This window comes from Lepisma saccharinum, chromosome 18 (genome assembly GCF_977018435.1).
Source record: "Lepisma saccharinum chromosome 18, izLepSacc3.1, whole genome shotgun sequence".
NCBI classification, from domain to species: Eukaryota; Metazoa; Arthropoda; class Insecta; order Zygentoma; family Lepismatidae; genus Lepisma; species Lepisma saccharinum.
In genome coordinates this window covers 48373776-48399586 of record NC_139246.1, presented here as the reverse complement: position 1 = coordinate 48399586, position 25811 = coordinate 48373776, and the positions used below count along the sequence as shown (strand labels likewise).

At 42.1% G+C, this 25811-nt stretch overlaps 1 protein-coding gene and 1 long non-coding RNA gene across 2 annotated transcripts in view; one reads left to right on the top strand and one right to left on the bottom strand.

Moving 5' to 3' along the window:
• Positions 1–18331, bottom strand: part of LOC146002562 (uncharacterized) — a 503824-nt gene extending 485493 nt beyond the window's left edge. Inside the window, exon 1 of the long non-coding RNA XR_014443725.1 lies at positions 18107–18331. This is a non-coding gene — a long non-coding RNA (uncharacterized LOC146002562). The remainder of the gene's footprint in view (positions 1–18106) is intronic.
• The window catches only part of LOC146002561 (uncharacterized), a 79395-nt gene extending 54466 nt beyond the window's left edge, over positions 1–24929 (top strand). Inside the window, exon 2 of the mRNA XM_083140492.1 lies at positions 23067–24929. Within this exon, the coding sequence (XP_082996618.1) occupies positions 23067–24014 (948 nt within the window). The 3' untranslated portion in view covers positions 24015–24929. The remainder of the gene's footprint in view (positions 1–23066) is intronic.
• The last annotated feature ends 882 nt before the right edge of the window (positions 24930–25811 follow it).

The following is a 25811-nucleotide window of genomic DNA, read 5'->3' as shown; positions in this document are numbered from 1 at the left end:
AAGGTCATGGTGGGAACGCTAGCTTTTCTGCCGTGAGACCAGTACGAAAATTCGTTTATCTGAATCGTGCCATCGAGGAGAAACTTGTAGTACGGATGATAAGGATGTAACATGTACAGTTTGTTACCTTCGACGAACGTGGAGATTCTCTGTTGATTGGGTACGCTGTTGATTTCGATGGCTTGCAGAGAATGCAGTTTAGCGAATTTAGTATCGACGCTAACGAGGTTGCTGTGAAGCTGTCCCAGTGTATTTTGTACGGGCAACAAATGCTCGACGATGCTATCCGTTACTGTAGAAAATGACGGTTTGATTTTCACTTCCACGTTCAACTGCTTGTAGTTTTCGTTGAGTTCTTGTAATTTGGCACCGAAAGAGGCCAGCGTCGATTCCTGCGTGGATTCCAGCACTCCAACTTGATCTCTGATGTTGACGACGATACTCTGAAGGTTCTCGACTTGATTCAATTTCGAGCTCTTCTCGGTAAGATCGTTCACGATGTTTCGCATCTCGGTAAACTGTGTGTGAAGGTCGGCGACGCTCTGCGAAGTGGGCAGCGTCGACACCAGCGAAGCAAGTTCGTCTCGAATCTGTTCCACGTTCGCTGTTTCCGTTTCCAGTCGTTTCAGCATACGTGATATGCTTCTTTTCAAAGCGTGTAATTCTTTTGAGGTGGGGAGATTGGCCACCCTACTCTCGAGATCGCTCAATGAACTTTTGATGTCGCTCGAATCGGATAGTGCCGTCACCGCCGTTTTCAATTTTTCCAAATCTTCGCTCGAAGGTACGCTCGTCCGTAACGATTCCAAGTCACCCTGTATGTTGTCCAGTACGTGATGAAAATGAGCAAGGTTCGATTCGACGTTCAAATTTTCTAAATATTCGATCTTCTGCTGAACCGTACTCAACGTGTCTTGTATGCTCGTCAACGCACTGGCTTCAGCGTGAATATTTTTAATTTCTTCGTTGATCAACTCCAGAGACGCCTGAAGCGTAGCGATGGTGGTTTGAATGTGTTCGAAATCTTGATAAGCCTCCAATTGAATTTTTATGTTCGCGACGCTTTTGCTGATGACCTGCAGTTCGTCTGACGATGGTAGGTTCGTCATGGTATCTTCCAAAGTCTGTAACTTGGATTTAATTTCTTCCAACGTGCCGGCGAATTCTTCTTGTAATTTGGAAACAACAACATGCAAGCGTTCTACATCAATATCCTTCACGACGGTTTGAAGTTCAGAGAAATTCTTTTCGATTGCCGAAGTTCGTTCTTCGATTTCGAGTTTCAATTTTTCCAAATCTTCATTTTTCGATTGAAATTGTTGTAATTTGGCCAAATCATTTTGAAGCTTATCCACGCTCAACTGTATATTTTGAACGTTGTCGTAAGAAGGTACGTCAACATAATTTTTTATGAGCGTTTTCAGTTCGGAATCGATTTTCAGAATGGGGTCCAGACATTGCGTTTGGAGCGTAGCAATCTCCGACTCTAAACTTTTGTTTAAGGTCTCCTGCAAAGCGATCAAATCGCTCCTCAACTTTTTAATTCTGACGTCCAACATGAGAATCTCTTCTGCATGGTCTACACGTTTGGTGTGGCCGAAAATATCGTTAGGCATTTTGGTTAACGGTTATTTATAATAGGATAGACGATTCGTAATTCTACGAAGAGAGGAATGAGTTTGTCGTAATCTCCTAGGAGTTCCACGTATAAACAATCTCCTGCAGAAACATCGTACGTAATGTTAGAAAGCATCTTGTCGTGCTTGATTCGAAAAATGTTCTTGCCGGTAGATATTTTGATTTCACCTACGTTTTCCGGATTCACGGTGATTTGAAGTTTTCCATCGATCGGAATTTTGTAAAAATGTAAATTGTTGTTGAAGACGTAAAACATCTTGCCCACATCGTCATCCAATTTCGTCCAAATGCTGTTAAGGTGAACAATCAGTAGACCGTTGAGTTTAGTTAACATGGAAGGTAGAAATTCATGATCTGTCGTCGCGCGGTGTACAGTCTCCATGTTGGTTTGTTTTCGGAAACCAAAGAGATTCATATTATGCTGGTTATTTAAAATACGGTCAAAGTTTTTTTGTAATAACAGTCAGTGTTTTTTTTTTTTTTGTAATGACTAACAAAATGATTTTTTTTGTTTTTTTTTGTTTTGTTTTATGAATCTTCTGTTGAAGATGTGCACATGTTGCAGGTTTTGCTTTCTGCTAAGCGATAGTGCCCCCAAGGCAATGTGTGGATTCCACACTCGAGGACGCACCTCTTGTCGTCGTTGGGATCCAGGGCAATCTTCCTCACCTTGTTGGTGGTCAACACATGGTCAACGCTCTGGATGCGCTGTTCTGCTCTTAGAACCGACGACCTGGTTTTGAGGCAATCCACGAAGTCCTCGAATGTGAGATGCTCCCGAACCACCTGTCTGCCGACACCCTTGGCCTTTTTGGTAACGCTGCCCTCGGCTTTGATGGTATAGGCCTTGGCGCGAAGACCTGCAAACTCGAGAATCACGTCTCCGTCCTTCTCATCTTTGAGTTTGCCAGGCTCTTTTTTGTTGTGGGCCAGGATGCCGTACTGGTTCGGCTGGGGATAGCCCGAGGTGTCGAAGAGGTTAACCAAAGATGGAACTGTAGCTATATCCCCGTATGCGTCGGCTGTGCGAACGTGGTACACCAAGCTGTCCGTGTCCGTGTAGAGAAGCGAGATGTTGTGGCCGTAGTGTGGACGTAATATATCGTAGTACGTCTCGAACATGTGGAGCTTGCTCAGATCCAGAACAGTGGCTCCAACGTAGATGGGCTTGGTGAGCCTCACCTCACCTTGCTTCATGTGAATCAGAGCCAGCTGCTCGTTATAGATTGTTCGAGACTTGAACAATGGACTTGCGACAAGCTGACGACATCGCTCTTTCCCCGTCACCAATTTTATGTCCACGCGATTCCGCACATTCTCCATGGTTTTGCCAAACACCGCATTATTCATGAGTTTGAAAAAATCCTTATCAAACTCGGACATGGCTGCGGTGCGATGTTTGGTGTTGACTTCGATATATGGGCGCAACCACGGAGAATGCTCGAACTTGAGGATGTGGTGAACTGCGTGGACTGTGACCCCTCGCTGCATCAACCACCGGAGATTCTGGTAGTGCAGGATGTAATTCTTCTTGGGTTTGAAATCCATGACGAGCTTCTTCTGGTTGGAAACGGGTGGACACTTAAACTCGGGTGCAGGGGGGAGATCGCAGAACAAATCCTGCAGCTTCTCGGAGAACTCAAGGTCCACCTCGGCGAAGAACCCATGTTCCGAATCGTCAAAGCTTTCGATGTCGAATTTGGAAGGATCGGCCCACTCGAACCCTCTAAAGGGGAGTGGCTGCATCATGGAGTGCCCGTACAAGTTATTCACGTCCGTGTGCATGATGTAGCTCGACGGTTGGGTGGAGTCGTAGCCAGTAGCCATGTGATGGTTGTTGGCGCGCGCGTGGCGTTGCGACACCTGGACCATTCCACCCCGCACGGCGCGTTCCACAAACAGCACCATGTCTACGTCCGAAAGAAGCTCCAGCTTGATTTTTGTCACCAGAAACATGGCTGACCACGCCAGTCCGGGGAGACTATAGAAGTAGGCGGGGTCCAGCTTGTAGATGGTCTTCGCAGTTGCACGAAATGCCTGGAACACATCGGCGAGGAGCGTCACATCAAGTCTGAGGTAGGCGTCGTGGTAGTCTCCGAGAGTTCGACAACCTAGCTCGCGCCACATGGACTGGGCATGATGATATTCTTCGTTGGTAATGTTCGAGCCTCGTAGCTGACTGTAGAACTTCGCCTGGGGAGGTAGCGACGTCTCCGCAAACTTGGTAGAGTCGGTGACGTATTCGTAGGGGTAGACCCCCTTACGCCTGAAGAGACCGGCGTCCAAGTTCGGAAAATTCGCAGAGGTAATAAGCATTTGTTCGTTGCTCAGCTTCCCTGCAAGAGCATCGAGGCTGGCCGGGAGAAACCTCAGGGAGTCGAGGAAGCGAAGCTCGACGGTAGAGTCTGCTCCCGGGATCGACACTAGTTTGCTCACACTGATGTAACGCTCCTCGTTCTGGGCGAGAACGTTAATTCGCATGTCGTCGTACCCAAGATGCTTGATCAGGTGGTGAAAATCGTACCCCGAGCCGTTGTGAAAAAACACAGGGATGAAGCGTGGGTCCCGGGCCATACGGTTGCAATCATTGCACCAAGGACCAACGTACCTACCGTTAAAGTGATCGTGGTGTCGGACTTTACGGTTGTTGGCGATGTACTCCTCGTCGCAGACAGGGCAAGTGATGGCCTCGTCGTGTCTACGTTGATCGTCGGGGGACAGTGGGAGCATAGACTTGGGGGTTAACAGCACCTTCCCTATCTCGATGGCCTCGACAACCATCCTCTCGAGGAAGTGTTTGGCTGCGTCGGGACTACGGTACACGTAGGGCTCGGGGGCGATGTGTTGATCTCGTCGCACCACAATGTATGCGAAACTGGATGCCTCGTGGAGTTGGTAAGGGGTGGTGGAGGAAACTTCGGGATCGGGATCGCAAGTGGACAGGGGTTTGAGGAAGGCCTCGAAATCCGCGATGATGATAGCGGGGTGCTCCACCATGGCACCGTGCATGTGGAAACGCTCCACGACGCCAGGTTTGGGTAAGACTATCACCTCAGGCTTGTTGGCATTACAATAAAATTTGTGGCTAGCGAGCTTCTCGGCAGCGATGTTGCAACCTCTGATGCGCTGGTAATCCTGCCATTCTCGATTACGAAATATAGACAAGCACCTGGGGCAAACTTCTATGTGGGTTTTGTCTTTGCTCAGCTGGCTCGAAACAAGCCGAGAGAGGGAACGGATGAGGGTGTAATGGTGGCGAGTTTCATCCTTGATGAGCAGAAGGTGAATTTCCTGCGCACCGTCGTCGTCTACGTCGCTCACCCGGATGGGGTACACCACATCTTTGTCGGTGAGGCCATAAACGTTGATGGCCAACCGAGGGTTGTGTGTACGGGTCTCGAACTTGCGAATGTCCGAAAGCGCCACCGGGTAGTCGATCCCAGCCATCGCATCTTCCAGCTCTGGCTCGTAGGGTAGGTAGTGGTTAACTCGGCGTGGTTGGTTTTTCCAGTGAACAGGGTGTAATGCTGCAAGCAGCGACCAGAGAAAGCACTTGGCGTCACTGTTCTGAATGTTCAGGACGGCCTTCTTTGCCTCAATTGCTTTTGGTAAGGGGACGTAGCTGGAGGCGGAGAGAGGCACAAACTTGCAAAGTTTGACGCGCAGTTCGTGAGGCTCACCACACAGCGAACCCCCCGAGCCCTTGGCTTGATGTTCTTCTTGCTTTGCCACCAGCTCCTCGACAAACTTGTTGTAAATAACCTCGAGGTTGTCGACATCCGCCAGATGCAGCGTCTTCGCCTTGGTGTTGTGGCAGAAGCTGTAAATTTCATCAGACGGCTTCTTGTACTGGCAACGTAGCGATGCGTAGAATTTAGTGGAGGAGTGCGTAGCCAGTGCATTACTAAGAATAGAAACTATCTCTGCTCGCTTCTCCTCTAAAAAGCTACGAACATCGCAAGAGTCATCCGACAATCGGACGTAATCTCCTAATATTCCTCCGAAAGCAGACCGGTCTGCTTTTATCGCAGGCTTGATGCGTTTGGCGAGTGGTGCATTGATGGAGGCTGCTTCTGCCTTCCTCTTGGTGGAGGTCGAAGGCTGGGCCCCAGATGTATTTTCGCTTAGACAAATAAGCTTATGCTTCTTGGCATACGCAATTGTAATGTGTTTATTGCATCCGGAACACAGTTCGGTGGCAGCCAAATGCTTGCCTGGCACGCAGGTGCGACAATGTCTTGCAAAATTTTTGCTTGATATAGTTCTTTTACACACAGGGCAACTTTTCATGGAGCGCATTTTTTTTCGGGGTATGTTTATTTATATGTGATCTGTTGGTGGTAGAGTGTTTACAAAACAAAAAAAAATGCCTTATGAGCTAATTCTAATTGGTGTTAGTTTGAGGGGTTTATTTATATATGGGTAGTGTTGTCTTCCTCAAATATGTGCTTTAATCAACCCTATAAAAAAATTAAAAAAATATATAAGAAAAATATGATTGTAGATAGAAAAAAAAAAATATTGTATGCATGTGTAATTCTATTTAGCTTATTTTTGCTAGACACAAATCTTCTTCAGATTTTATTGCCCACTAATATATTTTTCTACCAATCTAATAGAGGTGTAAAACTATGAAAATGTTCTGAGACAATCTTCTCTAAAACATTCTTCCCCCAAAGCTAATGTTAACAACCTGTTGTAACCTAAGCATCGTGTGTATTGCATCCGGCGAAGCCACGCTAACGCCCAAGCACCTCGCTATTATGTACCTGCACGCTCCGGATGTGCTGACGATCTTCCATCCCAGCTCGCTGTTGTGTGCCTGCATGCTCCAGATATCTAATAATCTTCGGGCATCTCGCCCGCTCTGAAACAAAATATAAACAAAACAAATTGTATACGCCCAAGCAGCCCGCTATTATGTACTTGCACACTCCGGATGTTGGGGGTAGGTGTACTGACGAGGCTTGCCGTTGTGTAACTTCCGTCGTCCCAAAGCCTACGTATTGTTGAATTTGCGTTATTGTGTCAACATTGATAGCACACGCAGAGAGGAGAGGGGACAAAATTGTAGTTTTTCTAGATGTGTTTGCGCCATAATACAGAAATAAAAAAAGGCGCCAGCACGCGCACGTGTATGTGGCACATCGTTCCCGAGAGAGGTTTACAAAAGTCACGATATACAAACATTAGTGTCCCCGGGACTTGGAAGATTACGATAAAGTGCATTCGTACTTCAAAAATAAGAAAATGCATTATTTACTCATCACGCTGTGTCAGCGCAACGAATAAATACGCGAAACGTAATCTGCCGATAGGCGCGCGCGCGCGTGTGTGGCACATCGTTCCCGAGAGAGGTTTACAAAAGCCGTGTCCGGATTGGCAAGCGCTCCATCCCATTCTTCCCCGTTGCTCTCGCGTGCACTCGAAGTCGCGTCCAAGTCGTCCGAATCTGCATGTCCCCTTGTAGTACGGCTGTCACTTTTCCCGCCAGGTGTCAGCCCGAACTTCACCCACCGCGCTCTGGGGCGCAAACAAACATGACAATGATTTCCACCTAACTACTCACATTAAAAATATAACACGCTATTTCATCATTTACGTTTTCTGCATTCAGTATTATCGAAAAAATATTAAAATATAGAGTTTTACATCCTCTAATCAGTAAATGTTGTCTGTACAAAGTGAAAATTAGAATATGGCTGCCAAGCGCAGCGTCACAGCGAGTTCAAGCGTGCATCTGTCGCGCCTCTCTGCTCTTCCCTCCGACTCCACGTCTACCGCAAATTCGGACAACAGAGATTGGCTGAGTCCCGGATGGAACAGCGCTCTAGGTGACATCTGCTGCTGATTCGGACGCAACCCTGGCCACTTCTATTAGTCAGTGTTGCCAACTCCCATTTGTAGGTTAGCTTCGCCTGTAAAATATCACATGATGAAATATTCTTCAGGTAAGTTGGCAACATTGAACCGCAATTGATGTTACCAGTGTTGTCAACTTCTATTTGTAGGTTAGCTTCGCCTGTAAAATATCACATGGTGAAATATTCTTCAGGTGAGTTGGCAACATTGAATCGCAATTGATGTTACCAGTGTTGTCAACTTCTATTTGTAGGTTAGCTTCGCCTGTAAAATATCACATGGTGAAATATTCTTGAGGTGAGTTGGCAACACTGGCAACATCAATTGATGGCACTTAACCCGTGCACCTCCACTAGTCAGTGTTGCCAATTCCCATTTGTAGGTCGCCTGTAAAATATCATATGGTGAAATATTCTTGGGGTGAGTTGGCAACACTGATCGCCAATTGATGGCGCTCAACTGAGCTGATTACACTAATCAGTGTTGCTAACTCTTATTCGTAGGTTAGCTTCGCTTGTAAAATATCACATGGTGAAATATTCTTGGGGTGAGTTAGCAACACTGATCGCCAATTAATGCTGGTGAACCCGGCTACCTCCACTAGTCAGTGTTGCCAACTCCCATTCGTAGGTTAGCTTCGCTTGTAAAATATCACATGGTGAAATATTCTTGAGGTGAGCTGGCAACACTGATCGCCAATTGATGTTGCCAGTGTTGCCAACTCCCATTCGTAGGTTAGCTTCGCCTGTAAAATATCACATGGTGAAATATTCTTGAGGTGAGTTGGCAACACTGTAAAATAAAAAGTAGGTCAAAAGACTGCCCCAGGATCGCCCCTTCCACCTACTACTATAAATTAGCTTCGCCTGTAAAATATCACATAGTGAAATATTCTTGAGGTGAGTTGGCAACACTGAACCGCAATTGATGTTGCCAGTGTTGCCAACTCCCATTCGTAGGTTAGCTTCGCTTGTAAAATATCACATGGTGGAATATTCTTGGGGTGAGCTGGCAACACTGCGAGAAAATGAGGCTCATGCCTTACGAGAGAAATCCATTAAGGCGAGCCTCACCGAGCCTCATTTTCGGTTTGTGAACCCGGGACACTGTACTACTCTCAATCAATCAAATTAATATAATACTTCACCATATCTGTGGTTGATCTATTGCTATAAATATGCAACGTAGTAATACACGCATTATAAAGGGTTTGATTCAACTTATTTGATATCAGATTTTCTCTATCGTGCATTGTAATCCTAAATTTTTACTTTTGTTACTATTTTCCAATATATTTATATATTTTTAGAGTAAAGAACAAACGATAAGACAGTGTGACGTAGTTACATCGTGCGTAGGGCCACAAGGATGATGTGGCTCATCTGCAGTTGTCCAAGACTCTGTTCTAAAATAAATTCATACTCCATTCTCCTTCACTTATGGTGTTCTATCATTTCTCATGTTAGGTTTGCTACTACTCACCCGCCTACTATCTTGAAAATCTTAGAAAGTATATTTAAAAGCCAAGCATTACCTGTATTTACAGGACAAAGCGGAATATGATCAAATATAACTTGGATGATTCGGATCCTGTCGCTAGCTTCTTTTCCTTCCCCCTCCCCCTTTGTCTCCCTCACTACCTTAATCGCAACAATGAGGATGAATAATGAACTGATGATAAAGAGATTCATATCAACACAATCTACAAACAAAAATCGAATCTACGAACACTGCCACTGTATAGCCCACTTAGCGACTCTCTTACAGAAGCCAGCTAAAGAGATGTTATTCGTAAATATTTTGTTCGAATTTTGGGTCATTCCTGTTTATTTACTCTTGTCCACATTTATTGGTGCTAGAGCTAGAAAGAAATGAGCGGGGAGATACGATTATTTCCCGGAGAGGCAGTCACATTTAATATCACTAGCCTCGTCTAGTTAGCTGCACTTTTTGACTCTCTCTGCAGCGCGTCTTGTTGGTTACACGGTGCAACACCCACTCGTCTACTTCATTGATTTGGTGCCAAGCAGTGTATTTGGTGTCTGCATCGTTTACACTACGTTCTGGAGCAGTGTAGCGTGTGGTGTATGATCACGTGGTGCGTGCTAACTAATCAAATGAACGTTTAACGCAGCAGACAGGATTGAACACATCTATTCGTCTACTTGGTTGAACGTCATTTCCTTGCAGCAGCCTGACACCGGGATACACCTGCACTACACCTAGTGTCAAAAAATGCAGCGAACTAGATATGACTATTATCACACTAAAATGGGTAATTTGGCTAAAAGAGCAGTTATTTATCTTGCCTTTCTCGTTTCCTGTTGACTGTAGGGACCAAGAGCGTAAGGTCTCCCTGCTTCCTTCCGCCATAGCTACTGAACCACATGTATTGTTGAACAATCATCAGAATGCTCTTACTTGTACAATAGGTATCTCAGATTGGCAATCAATGTATCCTGGTTTCCAATCCCAGCTAGGGCACGAAGTTCCATAGTTGTGAAACAAGCAATTATTTTCGGCTTTCTCATAAGGGTAAGAAGTTGTCGTCAAAACAGCAGCAGACATGATGAAAGAAAAACCCTTGCACAAAACCACCCGAGGCATTATTTTGAAATTCCATTTCTGAAGTGAAAGTTTCAAAACTTTCCAAGGAGGGGCTATGTTGTTGGCCCCCTTTCCAGGCCTACGACGCATTAATAGAGAAGACAATGAACTGGAGCTCCGTTCATAACTGTTCCGTCATGTTTAGCATTCAAGAACCTTGCCGCTTTGGCAGAAGTCCAAGCACGTTGGGACCACGAATAACTGTCCTCCCCATCGGCTGGTCGGTTCCTCAGCCCTTACACTAGTGTTGCTTCGTTAGTTTGCTAACAAGGTCAGTGTGCAACATTCGCCGTATCGACATTCCTAAGGTTAATTTTTGTTTCGCAGCAGTGTAATTTTCCCACTAGTGCATTGTAGCATGTGAAGGTGAACCTGAATGATCTTGGTGTATAAATCATTTTTAATGACTGATCCTATCGCCGTATTAACCAAGGTAAGAACAACATTAAGTGCAACGGGATTGTCAGAAAGTTGCGAAGAGTGCGTACGTTTGATGTCATGTATAGATGTGATTTTCTTTCTCAACGTAAAAATAGTGTCCTATACGCGGATGATACATTTCTTACTTTTGTATTTTCCCTATGCTACGTGGCTTTTCTGCCTCCTCAGAGAGAGAATCTGACAGCCAAAAGGGAGAACCGGGTTCGATTCCCGGCGTGTGTCCATCCAAGTGGTTTTTTTTTCAGCGTGGAGCGACCAGCCAATAATAATTTGGTTTTTGGCGGTAGGAGCATGCTGTTGATCACATCATATCCCCAAATGGCTGAGACTGAATGTGTGGGGCTCTACGTCCACATCTTCTCATATGCTTTTACGGCAATATGCATTTTTATCTTTTTGTCGTCTTTAGGCTAATCGCAATGGTGAGGATGAATGAAAATTTAATACAATTGATGAAGAGACAGACACTCATGACTACACAAGCACTCGAAGCTGGGACCCGACCATCTGTAGCGATATGGCTGTCCGATGGCAATCAGCGTGCTCGGGCGACGATTACAGGGAAAATACATTCAAAAACCGATCGCGAATGTTGCGTATAGTGACGAAACTGTTATACGCTTACATACAGTAAGAGGTGGCCTTTATATCTCGTCACGTAAGTTTTCCTGGTACAAGTCTCGAATGTTCTTTGCGAGTGTTTCTTCATGAATTTCATCATCTCATCTCTCATGGGCGTGATTAGCCAAAAATGTTAGAAATAACACCTTAAATAACAAAGTTACAGAGGCGTGGCGTGCATGTAGCCGGTGTTACCGCAGGTAACAGCAAAATGTAAAGAATTAGAAAGTAGTTTCAATAAATTGACAACATTGTTAAATACGTTAATGAACACCGTTGCCGTCGAGTAGATATTGCCTTGGACATTTTTTCTGCAGCCGACAGAAGCGAAGACGGAGGCCGTTCCGCTACTCTGAAGAGTCAACAAGGGAGAACAGGGCGCCAATGCAAGGAAAGAACGGGGAAGGACTTTGGGCCATAGTGTGTTATGGGGTTATTATTATGCCTGTTAAGGGGCCCTGTTGCCGTTCAGACCTACCGGATCAGCCAGTGTTGTCATATCGGATTGGCAGAAAAGATAGGAATACCATTTCTGTGAAGCAACTAGAGGTAGACTGCAAAGCCAAGGGGATTGAACTACAACTGAGACCAGTTAGGTAATAGACGAAATATATAGTTCCTTGGTTTGATTTGGATAAACCTTTCTCCAAAATACGAAGTTGGCAACAACAATAGTACATACAGCTGGGCTTCCCTTTCACAAAGGAGCGGAGGTCTGTCGTGTGCTCAGTGCTCACCACACAAACATCAAACTGACCCGAGAAAAATGTGTATCTTCTTCTTCCCCTTCACACCTCTTTCCAAAAAAACAGAGACAGATGAAGAATTGACAAGTGTCTACCACTATTCATTGTATTTTCGTGGTAACTGTCTCATGAGTGGTAGTTCCTTCTAGGAGTGTTTGTGGCTAAATCACCGGGGTGGGGGGGGGGGGGGGTGATAACGTCTAGCAGGCATAATTGTCGTACTGATAGCCGGTAACACTTTTGAAAAAGCCACGCCACTCCACTGCAAAGTTACAAGTACATAATTGATATATTATCCACCACAAGACATTATTTGCATTTCTCCCTCTATTTTATTTTATTATTATTTTTACAAGAACTAACTACACAACACTGTGCCAATTAGACAACGAATATGAACAATGAGAACCGCGGGAGTGGAAATATATTATACAGAGTATGTATTATATTAAACTCTGACGCGACAGTCCTTTGTTATCAAAGTCTGCTAGAAGGCTATGATTGGGATAACACGTGGTAAGCGCTTCGAATACAACCAACTGTTTTCTAGCTCTCTAGCCCAGAGCCCGCTACTTCCTCTCATCAAGTATCTACCCAATCGTGTTCAAACTGCTCAGTCAGCAGCGAAAATATCTGGTCTCTATCCCAGGATAGAGCCGTTTGCAGATATTTAGACTGCACCAGAACACCCAGAAATTCACAGCTTCAGAATAACGCCGTTGCTATTTCGTTTTTTTTTTTTGGTAATGAATTTTTCATTTTCGCTTCAGATAATCTATTACTAGGGTATTAACCTAGGTATATTTATTCTTGCGATGACGAAGTACAGTTCGCATGGGGTGCAAACCTATTTCAATTCTATTAAAATACACGCGATTCTTAGGAAAAAATTGCCGAGTTCTAGATTATACACTTCTCGTCGGGCTGCAGTTGTGAGTGGATTTTGAAGTCAATTTTAAACTATGCAGAGTTTATTAAAATATTCATTAAGACATGTGTTGCCGCTCGCATGTATTCCTTATGGAGAACGAAAACGTCTGTTCTTCAACTTTAATGTTTTCACTAATCATTCTTTTTATTTTTTGCTATTTTTGTGTACAATAACACCTCCTAGATGCCCTTTTCTGCTCAAAACGAGCTGCTTTATATCGGTAGAAATATCTATTTTGTACGTGTGTTTATAATTGAATTTGCCTGCACATGAAAACAAGAATTTCAGCAAAGCACAATTTCGCGAGGACATGTGGGGATACATTTATATTTCTCTTATGTTACGTTGCTGTTTTCTCTATCAATCAGCTTGGCAGGGGAAGATCTAACGAATATTCTGAATGAAGTGGTGTATGAGTCTGCTGAAAGTTTGGACGAAGTTTACGGTTCCCTCTTTGCGGATGATTTCACAGCCTAACAGCCTTATGATAAATGTGTGTATTTTTATGTTTAACTCGGTTAAGTGGTGGCCTTTTCATCTCGCCACCGACGTTTCTGGGTTCGAGTCCAGATCTGGGCATGCGTGTCCTTTCATCAAGTTCCTCTAATCATCACTCATCCTCATCATCGCGATCAGCAACAAGTGGAAGAAAGCGATGCTAAATAAAAATATACGTAAAATTATTATTAACGCCGAATGTATTACTTAACTAACTTGTAAATACACTGCAATGCCATTGGATAGAACAAAGTACGTGTAATTTCCGCCCCCTTCCTCTTGCACCCCGTATAGACTACAATGGATATATTAGCATTGCAACTGATAGAAAATCAAGAGTTTATACGTAATTCAGTGCAATACTACGAGGGTTGACAAATAATAATCCGGACAGATTTTATATCAGGGCCGTGATTGCAGCCAGACAACTGATACTGTCATATAGTGGTATGTATGGTGTCGCCATTCAGTGGAGAAAGTTGTAACCGTCAGCCTCAATTTCCCGCCAAAATTTGCAAGATGGCGGAGAAGGACATCTCAGTGTCAGTGGAACAGCATATAATCATGCAATTTCTTGTGAAAGAGGGTGCAACTACCTCAGACATTTATCGACGACTCGTGGCGATCTTTAAAGATGACACAATGGCACGTTCATCAGTGTTTGAATGATGTAAACTCTTTCGGGAAGGCCGTGAAGATGTTAGATTCCTCCACCCAAAAAGTTCAGAACACAGCCGTTCGCGGGAAAGGTCATGGCATCTGTTTTCTGGGACTACCTTGGCGTCGTCCATGTTGATTTCCTACACAAGGGACAAACTGTTAATGCTGCACACTACTCTGACTTGCTCTGTGGCAGTGTTCGCCATGCTATTCACAAGAAGAGATCTGGACTGTCCACCAAAGGAGTCATTCTGCAATATGACAATGCACGGCCACACACCGCCAATCTGACCATCTCCTGCATAACAAAACTGGGCTGGGACATAGTTACTTCTTCATCCTGCCTATCTCGCACCTAGTGACTTTCATGTGTTTGGCCCCCTGAAGAAGCATTGGGAGGACAATATTGTGAGGTTGATGATGATCAGGGCTAGGATTTTGATGGCCTTAAAATTGCCAATAAATGACCTTTAAAAAATGCATTTATGACCTGATACATGCAAGAAAATTCCCCATAAACGTAGAAGAATGACCTAACATTTCTGAAAGATTTGTAAAACAAATTTATAAAGTACCAAGAGAAATTCAAATTACAAATTATTACAGTATCTATCACATGTTAATTGCGTATGGTAGTACAAGTAACAGAGTTCACCTTTTGTCATCTTTTACACTTTAAGTACCGAGTTGCAGTACACAACGAAAATCATTTGAAAATTTTCAAAAGTGAATGATTGTCGGTTTTCGGACAAGAGAGCCTTGTACACCGAAATATTTCTCCCGACTTTCACCGACACAAGAGGACCGTACTTGAAATGAACAATAGAATTTGCTGTTAAGTCACTTTCAATTCCATAGAGTGCAAATTGCTTCGCTGACAAAATGTCAGATACAGGGGAACAAAACTTTGTACCCCTTGTTTTTTTAACAATAATCCGTCTGGTGATAATATATTTACTGATCGAGGGGTAAATCACATTGTTTGAACTGAATTGTAACACAACAGCTTGTGTCAACAATGCTGCACAGAATTCCTTTGTTTCTTCAAACAGTTATTCAGAACTGCGCTGAAGGCAAACCTTCAAAGGGTTACATTTGCATATAAAATGCCCCTTCTTTCACCAAAGTGTAGAAAAATGCATAAAATTACTTTTAAAAGGCCGAAAAATGACTTAAATGGTTTAAAAAAATTACCTTTACTCCAAAAAGGCTTAAAAATTCAAAAACATGTCATAACAAAGGCATCCCAATTAATTCATTTACGTGTAAAACACATTTCTATCTACTTATGCAATGTTTCCGCCTTACCAAAAAAAAAAAAGATGCATTTGCATTAAAATTCTAGCCCTAGTGACGATGATGAGGTTCAGAGTGCAGTTCTCGAGTGGTTCAGGACCCAGTCCAAAGATTTCTTTACTGAGGTAATACGAAAACGCGTGGACCGTTGGAAGAAATGTGTGGAAGTGTTAGGGGACTATGTTGAAAAATGAAATGCCAACCATTGAAATACATGCCTTCATTGTGGACAAATAAAATCTGTCCGGATTATTATCTGTCAACTCTCGTATTTTTATCTTATGTAATGTATCATGATTAGATCTGACCTACCCTGGTTAGTTGGATAATACTGTACATTTTAAATACATCAGTGTGACAGAGCAATCATTGATGAGGCGTTAATCTAAAATCGATCAATCCTCGATAGTCCACCCCTCTTAAAACTTCTTGCTGTTTAAGAAGGATTAACCTGCATCGTTTCTGACCAATACTTTCTGTTTTAATATTTCTGCTTCAGTTCTGGAGTCAGATACTGTATAAACAAATTGAGATAATATGTTGATAAAGAACTTTAGGTTCCACTTAGGAAACTTAGGTTAGGTTTAGGCTTAGGTGGACGACTACACTATCATAATAGGCCCTATACACTCTACGTGACTGGCACGAGGAGATAAAAAAAAAGTAGATTGTGTTTTCGACGATGTCAATTAACCTCACATTTTATTAACAAAATTAAATTGTTTTTCATATTTATATCAATATTAAATTTAAAATATTTTGCAAAGTAGAGAAATATATATATCACTACATATTTTTGAAGTTTATTGCAAGTACGCTCTCGTGTAGCCAAGTGGTAAGGACTCTCGCCTTTGGTTCGAGTAGTCTCGGGCTCGACTCACGGTGAGGTAAAAAATCATTGTTAACCCAGCATCGTGTGGACATTTAGGGAGAGCTACTTGAAAAGGAGAAGTAGAGGACTCCGGCCTCGTAAGCCAGAAAACAGCAGCGATGGGATTCGATGTGCCAAACAAGCCCCAAACAACGAAAAGTCGCATAACATGACTTGGCTCACAAAGGGGTATTGTTCCACAGAGTTAGCTTTTAATTTAGTTTTAAGTCTACTTTAATCACAGAAAGGTTAATCGGCGACCTTTGGTGGTTTTAACTACCGAAGCACTGTGGAAAAGGTAATTAATTGCTAATGTAATTTTCATTTATTTTACTTCAAGGCTAAAAGTTTTTCGGTATAAGTCACCTCCTTTCAGAGAGGGCCTTGTACGATACACGATACATGAGTCGGTTTGCATATGAATATACAGTGTGTTTCGCATCAGATTATAGTTTATTATGTTGTGATTAATTGTACTTTAAATTGATTGATTGAATTAAAATTGTTTGGATGCATCGGCACTTTAGGCCATCTTGCTCTCTTCAATGTATACCGGGAAATATCCCCTTATCTAAAATTCTTACTTAAAACTTTACAACAAAGGGTGTAAAAGGCCCTTTGGAAAAATTGGGGCCGCTTAGCCACTGTACCACCTCGAGAATTACGTCGAATTTTCTTTTAATCGACAGATTTCAATGTTTTACGTAATGTAAAAGTGGTTCCAACTTTAGGAAAGCACAAATAACGAAGATATTTGATCCCAAAGAATGGCCCACGTAAGTTAAAACCTACAATTTTAGAGTATATTCGCCACTTTTTGTTAGTAAAAACTGTTTGTATGCACACTAAAATAGCGAAAGAATACGTCGAAAATAACTATCAGTACTAAACCTAACCTAACTACGTAAAATTATAGCTGATGTTGTGGAAAGTCGTTATATTCACTTGCGCAAAACCTTCGGGCTGTTCTACTAACACGGTAAAGTAACACGCTAAGGTAAGAGACGTACTTTACTTCACAAGAACACATTTCCGAGAGCTAAAATCAACTGAAAACGTTCATGAACAACAAAATCTTCATATACCATGCAAAATATTTCACTTTTCTCCAGGGGTTACAGAGGGTCAAGGGAACCGAGCCGCTGACCTACTGTACACCATCGAGAATCACGTCGATTTTATATAATCGACAGATTTCAATGTTTTACGTAATATAGAAGTGGTTTCAGCGTTAGGAAGGCACAAATAACGGAGATATTTTGATCCCAAAGTGTGGTCCACGTAAGCCAAAACCTGCAATTTTGGAATACTTTTGCCGTTTTTGTTAGTAAAAACTGTTTGTATACACATTAAAATAGCGATAGAACACCTCGAAAATAACTATCAGTACCAAACCTTGCAATCCTAACCTAACAACCTAAAATTATAGCTGCTGTAGTGGAATGCTGTTTTTGTGTGCTATATTCACTTGGCTCGGACTGTTCTGCTTCACGGTAAAGTTTCAGGCTAATATAAGGTAACAGACGTACTTTACTTAACATTAACACATTTCCGCGAGCTAAAAATAACTGAAAATGGTCATAAACAACAAAATCTTCATTAACCATGCAAATATTTCAATTTCTCAAGGGGTTACAGATGGTCAAGAGTACAATTTTTTGTTCTATTAAAACCTATCTCTCTTTCTGTAGAACCAGTATTTAAATTAAATTAACATTTGTTGCATATTTATCTATGCAATACGAAGATCAGCTCCCCAGCACCGTCTTGTGCAGGAATAAAACGTGGGAATGACGAAATAACAAGCTTTTCAATGGCGTTGATTTTATCGTCTTAAACTTCTTGCATTAATTATTAATATATTCGTGTCTTTATCCAAAAATAGTAAATCTAAAATCAAGTGGAATCAAGAAATATAATAATAATAGTACTCACTAGGTCCACACTGCCCTGCTTCCTACTTCAAAATTTCTCCTTTCGCTGGGACAATCTTGCTGCAGTTTTAACAAGTGTCCCCTTGCTTGAGCACAATCCATGTTCAAAATTAATAAAATATAGTTATGCACACGTACATATACGTACACGTTCAAGAAACCGGGTAGCCCAAACTCACACCAAACAATTCTTATCACTTAGTCATGCACTGCAGTGTGTTTTTCGCACGGCACCCAATTTACCCAGACTACCCTGCTTGCTGTTCATGCACGACTAGCTTTTGTTTTGCGTTTCTCGTTCGATAGCCTTGATCCAGTCAGTCCCAACTTCACCGATATAAAGCCTGGTCCACACACGTAATGTTTTATCGTCAGTCTTACATGATCATAACTGGGCAACGGATTTTAAGTTGCAGCACCTTTCCAAATATATAGCTGTTTTCATACCGATTGTTTGAGATATGGATTTTAGGACATGAAGTGAAGTAATAAACGTACTTCGTTGCACCTTTTTTGCTCCTTCTCGTGAGATTAGGGCATTCATCCCCTTTTTACACTCTCTTTGACGCTTCAGCACCCTTTTCTTTCATTGATTGATTGATCGATTTGGTGTTTTCAGTCCACTTTATGCACAGTAAGGTTAATCGGGACTGGACTTACAGTTTAAAGTGAAATCTGAACCACTGTGTGCCCACCGGGTATCGAACCCGGAACCCCTTGATTACAAGGCAACGACGCTACCACTGCGCCACCTCCATTTCTTTCATGTTTTGTTAAAAAAAAAAGAAAAATGAACAGAAAAACAAATGATTTTCACTCTTCGTGAACAGCTACAAAAATCGTATAGTATCATTTTGTAGAGCAGAACGAGAGCTATAATATAGTATAATATAATCATTGCAGCCTCAATAGTTCCCAAGATAATGTAGCAAAACCCGCGAGAGAAAACACGAACTTCATCAAAACCTATTCGGCAGAACCACCGTTCTCTCTGCGGTCCGCGCGCATTATATACAGAAGCCACAGAAAAAGATCATTGAATAACTTAAAGAACAGATTATTACCAGTGCGTAGTTAGAGATCGGTTAGTTCATCGAACTCTCTGGCCCAACTATTGCCTATTTTGGGGGAACAAGAAAAGGTTTTATAAAGCTCTTGCCTTCACTCATCTCACCCAACACGTCAATAGGTGTCGGGGCTGGCCCCGTGTTGATATTTTCCTGGAGATGAGGCCTGCTCGAGCATTGAATAAAAGCATTTCATCAGCACTTTTCTTTGCACCTTACTGAAAACATTTTCAGAACCTTTATCTCCCTTTCCCAACCGTAATTTTACAGATTAAAAACCTTTTTCTAATCATGGCAGTCGGATCAAACAAAACATTAGGTGTGGACGGAAAGTTTGACGTTTTGTATGAACTGAGTGAGGTTTGATAACCGCTGGAAAGACGAATGGGCTGGAGTTTTGTTTTCAAGCAAAAATCTTGCACCGGGTCTCGTTATTGTTGGATGAGTAATGACTTGATTTTTCAATTTCTGGGGTAACTAGCGTTAATTATTTACAGTAGGTGTCCACATCCATACTTAATTAATTATACCTATCCTCATGTTTCTACCGTAATTCACGGAGCAAATTGGTCCTTCTTAAGTAACCACTTTCGAGACCACAGTGAGTGATGCGCATTTTCTCATTCTCATCATACACACTGAAATTATACTTGTCAATAATTCTTCATCCATGGTGTTTTTGGAAAAGACTGAGAAAATAATTGAAAAATAGCATGAAAAGCGTGTCTTGTCAGTCTTATATGTCAATCTTAGCTTATCATGCAAGACTTACGACAAAACATTGTGTGGACCAGGCTTAACTTCCTTACTTTTTTCTAACATTACTATCGGATTAAAAATTATAGATACTCAAATTTGGACTCCAATTAAAAATTAACCATTATACCTTCTGTACATAAAAACGAGTTTCTTTAAAATTTCTGCGTTAATCCACAGTTACCAATTCTTTTCGGGGATGTATTATCGTGGCGAGAACAAAAATGTGCCGGTCACTTGGTGTTTTGCAAACGACCACTCTCTAAAATTCTATAAATAAAAAAAAGTAGAGTTCGATCGTGAAGAAATTTAAGTACGGTGTTGGCAGAAAGATTTTTAATACAATTCTTAACTGTCAGATTTTTTCGACCAAAAAAAAAAAAGTTATAAAATTTATGAAACAACTTTTCTCAGTATTGGGCAGTCTTACAAATAAATGATCCTGGTCTTGAAAAGCTTATTGCAGCTATTTTTAAAACCAATAGTGGCTCTGACGGTCATGCTAGTCATGCTCGGCATGATCTACTTTACAGCAAAATAAAACGTACTTGTGCTTATTAACATGAAAATATAAAATCCATACTGTGACATTCTTTTTTGCCTTATTTTTCTTTCGAATTCTTCGTTTTTCTCAGGCGCACGGCACAGTCATGCTCCTCGTTAGAAGCAGTACTATTGCAATGGAAATGTCGTCTGCTGCAGAAGCTCCCGTCGCTTCGCGTTACGCGGGTGGTCATGCCATTCTACTTAGGCAGTACTTTTCTCTGATTGGTCGAGACTTTGACAGCATCGACGCTGACACATGCGTCACCACAGTGGTTTGGAAAGGGCATGCGCGGAAGCGATTTGGTCAGCTGCGGTTCCTCTCCCGAGGTCCAAGTAGTGGTTTGTTGTGGCGTTCGAACGGAAGTTTGAACATTGGGTATTTTATCTGTTAATATAATTTATGTGTCTGTCTCAACGCGATTACGAAATTCAGCATTCTGAGGACTGCGTTCTGCTAATTGGTGAGCATGATCATATTGATTTATTTCCAGCCGCCACTGTTTAAAACCCATTATCACTGTAAACTCATATTGCAAAACTTGAAGCTACAATGAAAATTGGGATCCCAACCATAATGTGCCTGCATTGTGTATCAAACCCGTGACCCCTTATTATATGTTCGCAGCCTGTTTCCATAGTCTAGCGTAAATGTACAGCCAGTGTCGTGCCAAGGAGGGCGGGATTGAATTTTGAATTTGATTTTAAAATTTTGGATGCGTCAGCACTTAGGCTATTTTGCACCCGTCACATTATACGGGGTCCAGCCCCTTACCTTTACAAATAACAACTAAAATATTAAAACATTCTGACTTAGGTTAAAAGCTGAGGCTGTAAAGCGGCACTCAGCACAAACAAGGACAGAAAACAGGACAACACACAGAATTATACTGGCCATAGGGCCAGTCGCCAGAGTCTCGTTTGTCTGCAAAATGCAGTTCAGGGTGTACTACGTGGAAGTGAGGTTGACTATTTTAAATGTTTTAGTACGAAAGGACCAAATATACATATATATATATATATATATATATATATATATATATATATATATATATATATATATGTGTGTGTGTGTGTGTGTGTGTGTATTATATATATATATGTATATTATATATAATATAATGATTAATAATAATTGGGTGTACCACGTGGAAGATCACCCCTTACATACATCCCGAGGGCGGGATTGGTTGGGGCGTAACCCTCCCTTTGGCCCAATATTCCTGGAAAAAAGAACGACAAAGACATGAAAAGAAAGCAAGGGATAACTACGAACCACTAACAAGTATACGTACCCTCGCCCCCCCCCCCCCCTTTCGAAAATCCTAGACGCGCCAACATGTACAGAGCTGCAAATCTCTTACAACATGTTTAATTTTACCTTGTGTTCTCAGTTATCATATCCTCATTTTAGTAATAGAATCGAATAGGAATATAATAGGTACAACACAAATATCAACCAACACAAGGACTAGAGTTGCAGCCTTGAAAACGGATTGATGACCTCCAAGCGGATTGAACATGTAATATCAATAAATGTCCGCTAATTTCCTGGTAAGAAGGAAAACGAACGCTTCATGATAAACCGGCTTTCACAACAGGTGTCCAAAGTAATTTCCTTTGCTGCCGATGCAGCTGTTGTGGCATCTCACTGAAGTATCTGCATCGTCATTTACAAAGATTCTGCTCCTTTGCCTTTTCCTGTTGAAACGTGTACTTACGACCAACATTTGTCCACTATGAAGCCAAATGTAGCATATGCTTTTTACCACGAATTTCAGAAATTAAGTTACTGGTGCAAGGTACTGGAATCAAATTGTCCCTTCGTTAAAGAAATGTAAATGATTTATTTGATAATCCAGCAGCACACAGGTGGCAATATATTTACTTTCTCAATGACTGCCACACGATTAATGCTTTGTTTAATGAATAACTTATTGCCTGTCACTCTGATTCCTCTTCACTCAGTTCAAGAGAGCTACAATATACCAAAGGAGTAGATAGTAAAATTTATAAATTTTGTTTTCATTCCACTTTATGACAGACAGATTAACCGGGACTGGCCCTACAGTTTGAAATGGGGTCCGAAGCTATTGGTAGAATCGGTTATGAAAGCTAATGTCGTACAAACATTAGTGACAGCCTCCGTGGCTGAGGCGTTAGCCAGTAATCCTTAGTTCGATTCCTTGGTAAAACATGCACATACGCTTAGTCGACCTCCGTGAAGGAGTGTCTAGCACAGCGGGCTCCGACGCCAGGGGTCGCAGGTTCGAATCCTGGCCTGGGCGTTCTTTCCTAGTGTCTCTTCATCAATTTCATCACATCGTCTCTCATCAACATCTCCACGATTAGCCAACAGTGGCAAAAAAGCGATGCCAAAAACTAAATTAAATAATTTCATTGCGTTTGTTTCTCATGAATGTTTGTTAAACACCGAGTGTGTAAACCAGCAAAGAAATGGGAGTACGGAATTGCTCTGCTCGAAACTCAAGATTTCACGTAAAATTGTTTTACTGTTTGATGTATGGAGTCAATGATGATATATGATATAGTACCATGTTCATTGCTAATTTGTTATTCTTCTCTTCTGTACAGATCACATTTATATTGGCGGTGGTGACAAGATGCACGGCGGAGTACTACTACAGGTCGCCTCTTCTGTCGCTCTCAAACCCTTACGGAGCGCCCTACTATCCACCGATGCCGTCGCTCACGGTCCTAGCAGAGAAGCCGTACACCGTCGACAGAGCCACGGTCTCCGTCCCGCTCATGGTCATCGCCGATGAGAACCTCCGCGTCGTCCAAAACGCCCACATCGCGGCCGTCTCTCCCACGAAGCCCTACGTCACCATCCAGACCCATCAGGCGACCACGGAGGCCATGCCCGCAGTCCGCGTCGTCCTCAAGAAGCCGGTGTACGTGACGTCACTCCAGAGCACCATCGCCTTCCCTGCGGGATTCACCGTCGTGCACGAAGGGCTCCGAATGCCGATTCCTGTGGGTGCCGTCCTGGCTCCGGTGCCGACCGGAACCGTCATCGCTCCGTCCCGTCCGTTCGCCATCACCGTCGTCTACGCCATACCGACCTCTCCCATACCGTTCCAGTACCCATATTATCCGTATTACCCGTACTACCCACCGTTCCAGTACAGACCCTTCGTTACCAGACCCGTGACTACCATAACGCGCCCAGTGACTGCCGTTAGCGTGCCACGACCAGTTACCTCAACCCAAAGACCCCCGATTGCCATTACCCCGACCAGGCCAAGCCAGACCCCTCCAGTAGTCCAGGGAAGACCCGACGCTCCACTCATCGAGGTCCTCGACTTCCCAACATCAGTGGCTACACCTCCGGTACTCTTTTACCAGCCTCCGGCAACGGGGCTCGGAAACAGGGAACCCCCGCAGCCAGTGATACCGGCCGGTATCGTTCAGTCCACGGCTCCAGAGCACAACCTGTCGGTGTTTGTGAACTCAAAGGAATCGCCGTATCTGCAGATCCTCAGGGAAGAAGCAATGAGAAGACCTCGCCCTGACTACTAAACTCGAGGAAACTCCTTGTTTTCCCATCGCTCACCCTAAGAATATACGAGGTGTCATCAAAATATTACACCACCTCTTCCTTCATTTAAAATTGCATTCTTGCCTAGTATAACCCTAAGACAAACTCTAGAGTAATTTGTCCACATGCCACGGCTGATGATTTCCCATATGTACTGAAGAAAACTTCATTTCAAAAAGGAATTTAAGTAACAACATTATCCCAATTAGATACTTTGATTCATGCTGACAATCACCTTAAATCTTACCGTACAAAGTTAATCGAGAAGCAAAATGCTGGTTAAACTTTAACAGAAGTTTTTTTCTTAACTCTCAGTAAACCATCAGCCCTAGTAGGTATATCAATATAATCTTTCTTTCAAATAGTTAAGCAAAAATATAGAATCCATACTTGTGCCACCTGAGAAGCCAAAAACACAGCTTTAAAAGTCGAGCCACGTTACCAGTTTTTTCCAGGTTCACTAGAGTCCGAATGAGTACAAGGACGATATTCTAAGGAAGATAAACATATTTACTCAGACAATACTTCAAAGGTGGACAGTTTACGATCAGAACTAAAATAATGGTGCCAGTGATCGCTTCAAGAGTTACCATGTGTATTATAACCAACGGTAGTTAACCTGGTATTATTATGCCAATATTTTTTGATTTAAAAAAATATTTACCACAGTTTATACAGAATTTCATAAATATACAATAAATTAACATGTTTATTTGCATTATGTTAGTAAGTGGCCACTTGTTTTCTTATATAAGATCATTGTGCCGAACGCACTGTATTCAGTATTGGGCCTTCTTACTGCAGAAAAAATAACAAAAAAGTTTTGTAATCTGAGAATTGTAAGGTGACTTCTGTATGCACCCAACTCTCAAAATAAAAATGATTTTTTATTAGAATTCTTTTATAACACCATTAAGCCTTGTTTCCATGATATGAAAAACTCAATATGCTGACCAAGGCAGTAATTTATTTTATTATAATAACATAAACTAAACGTAACGTTTCAACTTTCTAGCAAGGTCTTCTTCAGACTCTGCACCAAGTACAAATGTAACAAGGTACAAAAACAGGACGATATATATACACAAACATTACTCCCCTCCAGACTATTAGAATATATATCGTCCTGTTTTTGTACCTTGTTACATTTGTACTTGGTGCAGAGTCTGAAGAAGACCTTGCTAGAAAGTTGAAACGTTACGTTTAGTTTATGTTTTATAATAAAATAAATTACTGTCTTGGTCAGCATATTGAGTTTTTCATAAAATCTTTGTTTGGTTTTCTCAAATATATCAAGCTTTGCTTACCTAGACAGTGTGGTTGATAAAGACATGCACAGGATATTTCACAGCACTTTTTAAAAGCAAACAAATAGTGTATTTGTGAAGTTTTGTTCACTTTGGGAAAACGAGTATGAAGAGCAAACTATGTATTTTTTCGTAGTAATGTTAAATCTATGCTGTTCTGGGATGGAAAGTAATGAAAAATACAAACATTCCTAAATAGCTGCTTGATAAGCATTTTGAGCATAGATGTGATTTAGAACCAATAACTTTTGAAGTTTGAGTTTGTTTAAGCCCACTTTGCTCAAAAAGGTTAATCGGGACTGGACCTACACGGTATAATAAGATCCGAACCACTATGTGTCTCAACTTGGTATCGAATCCCTTCATTACAAAGCGACAACGTTACCACTACACCATCGGGGAGAGCAAGAACTTTGGAGACGAACAGGAAAGACAGAAATGCCCGTAGAATAAACGGAAATGGAAATGAAG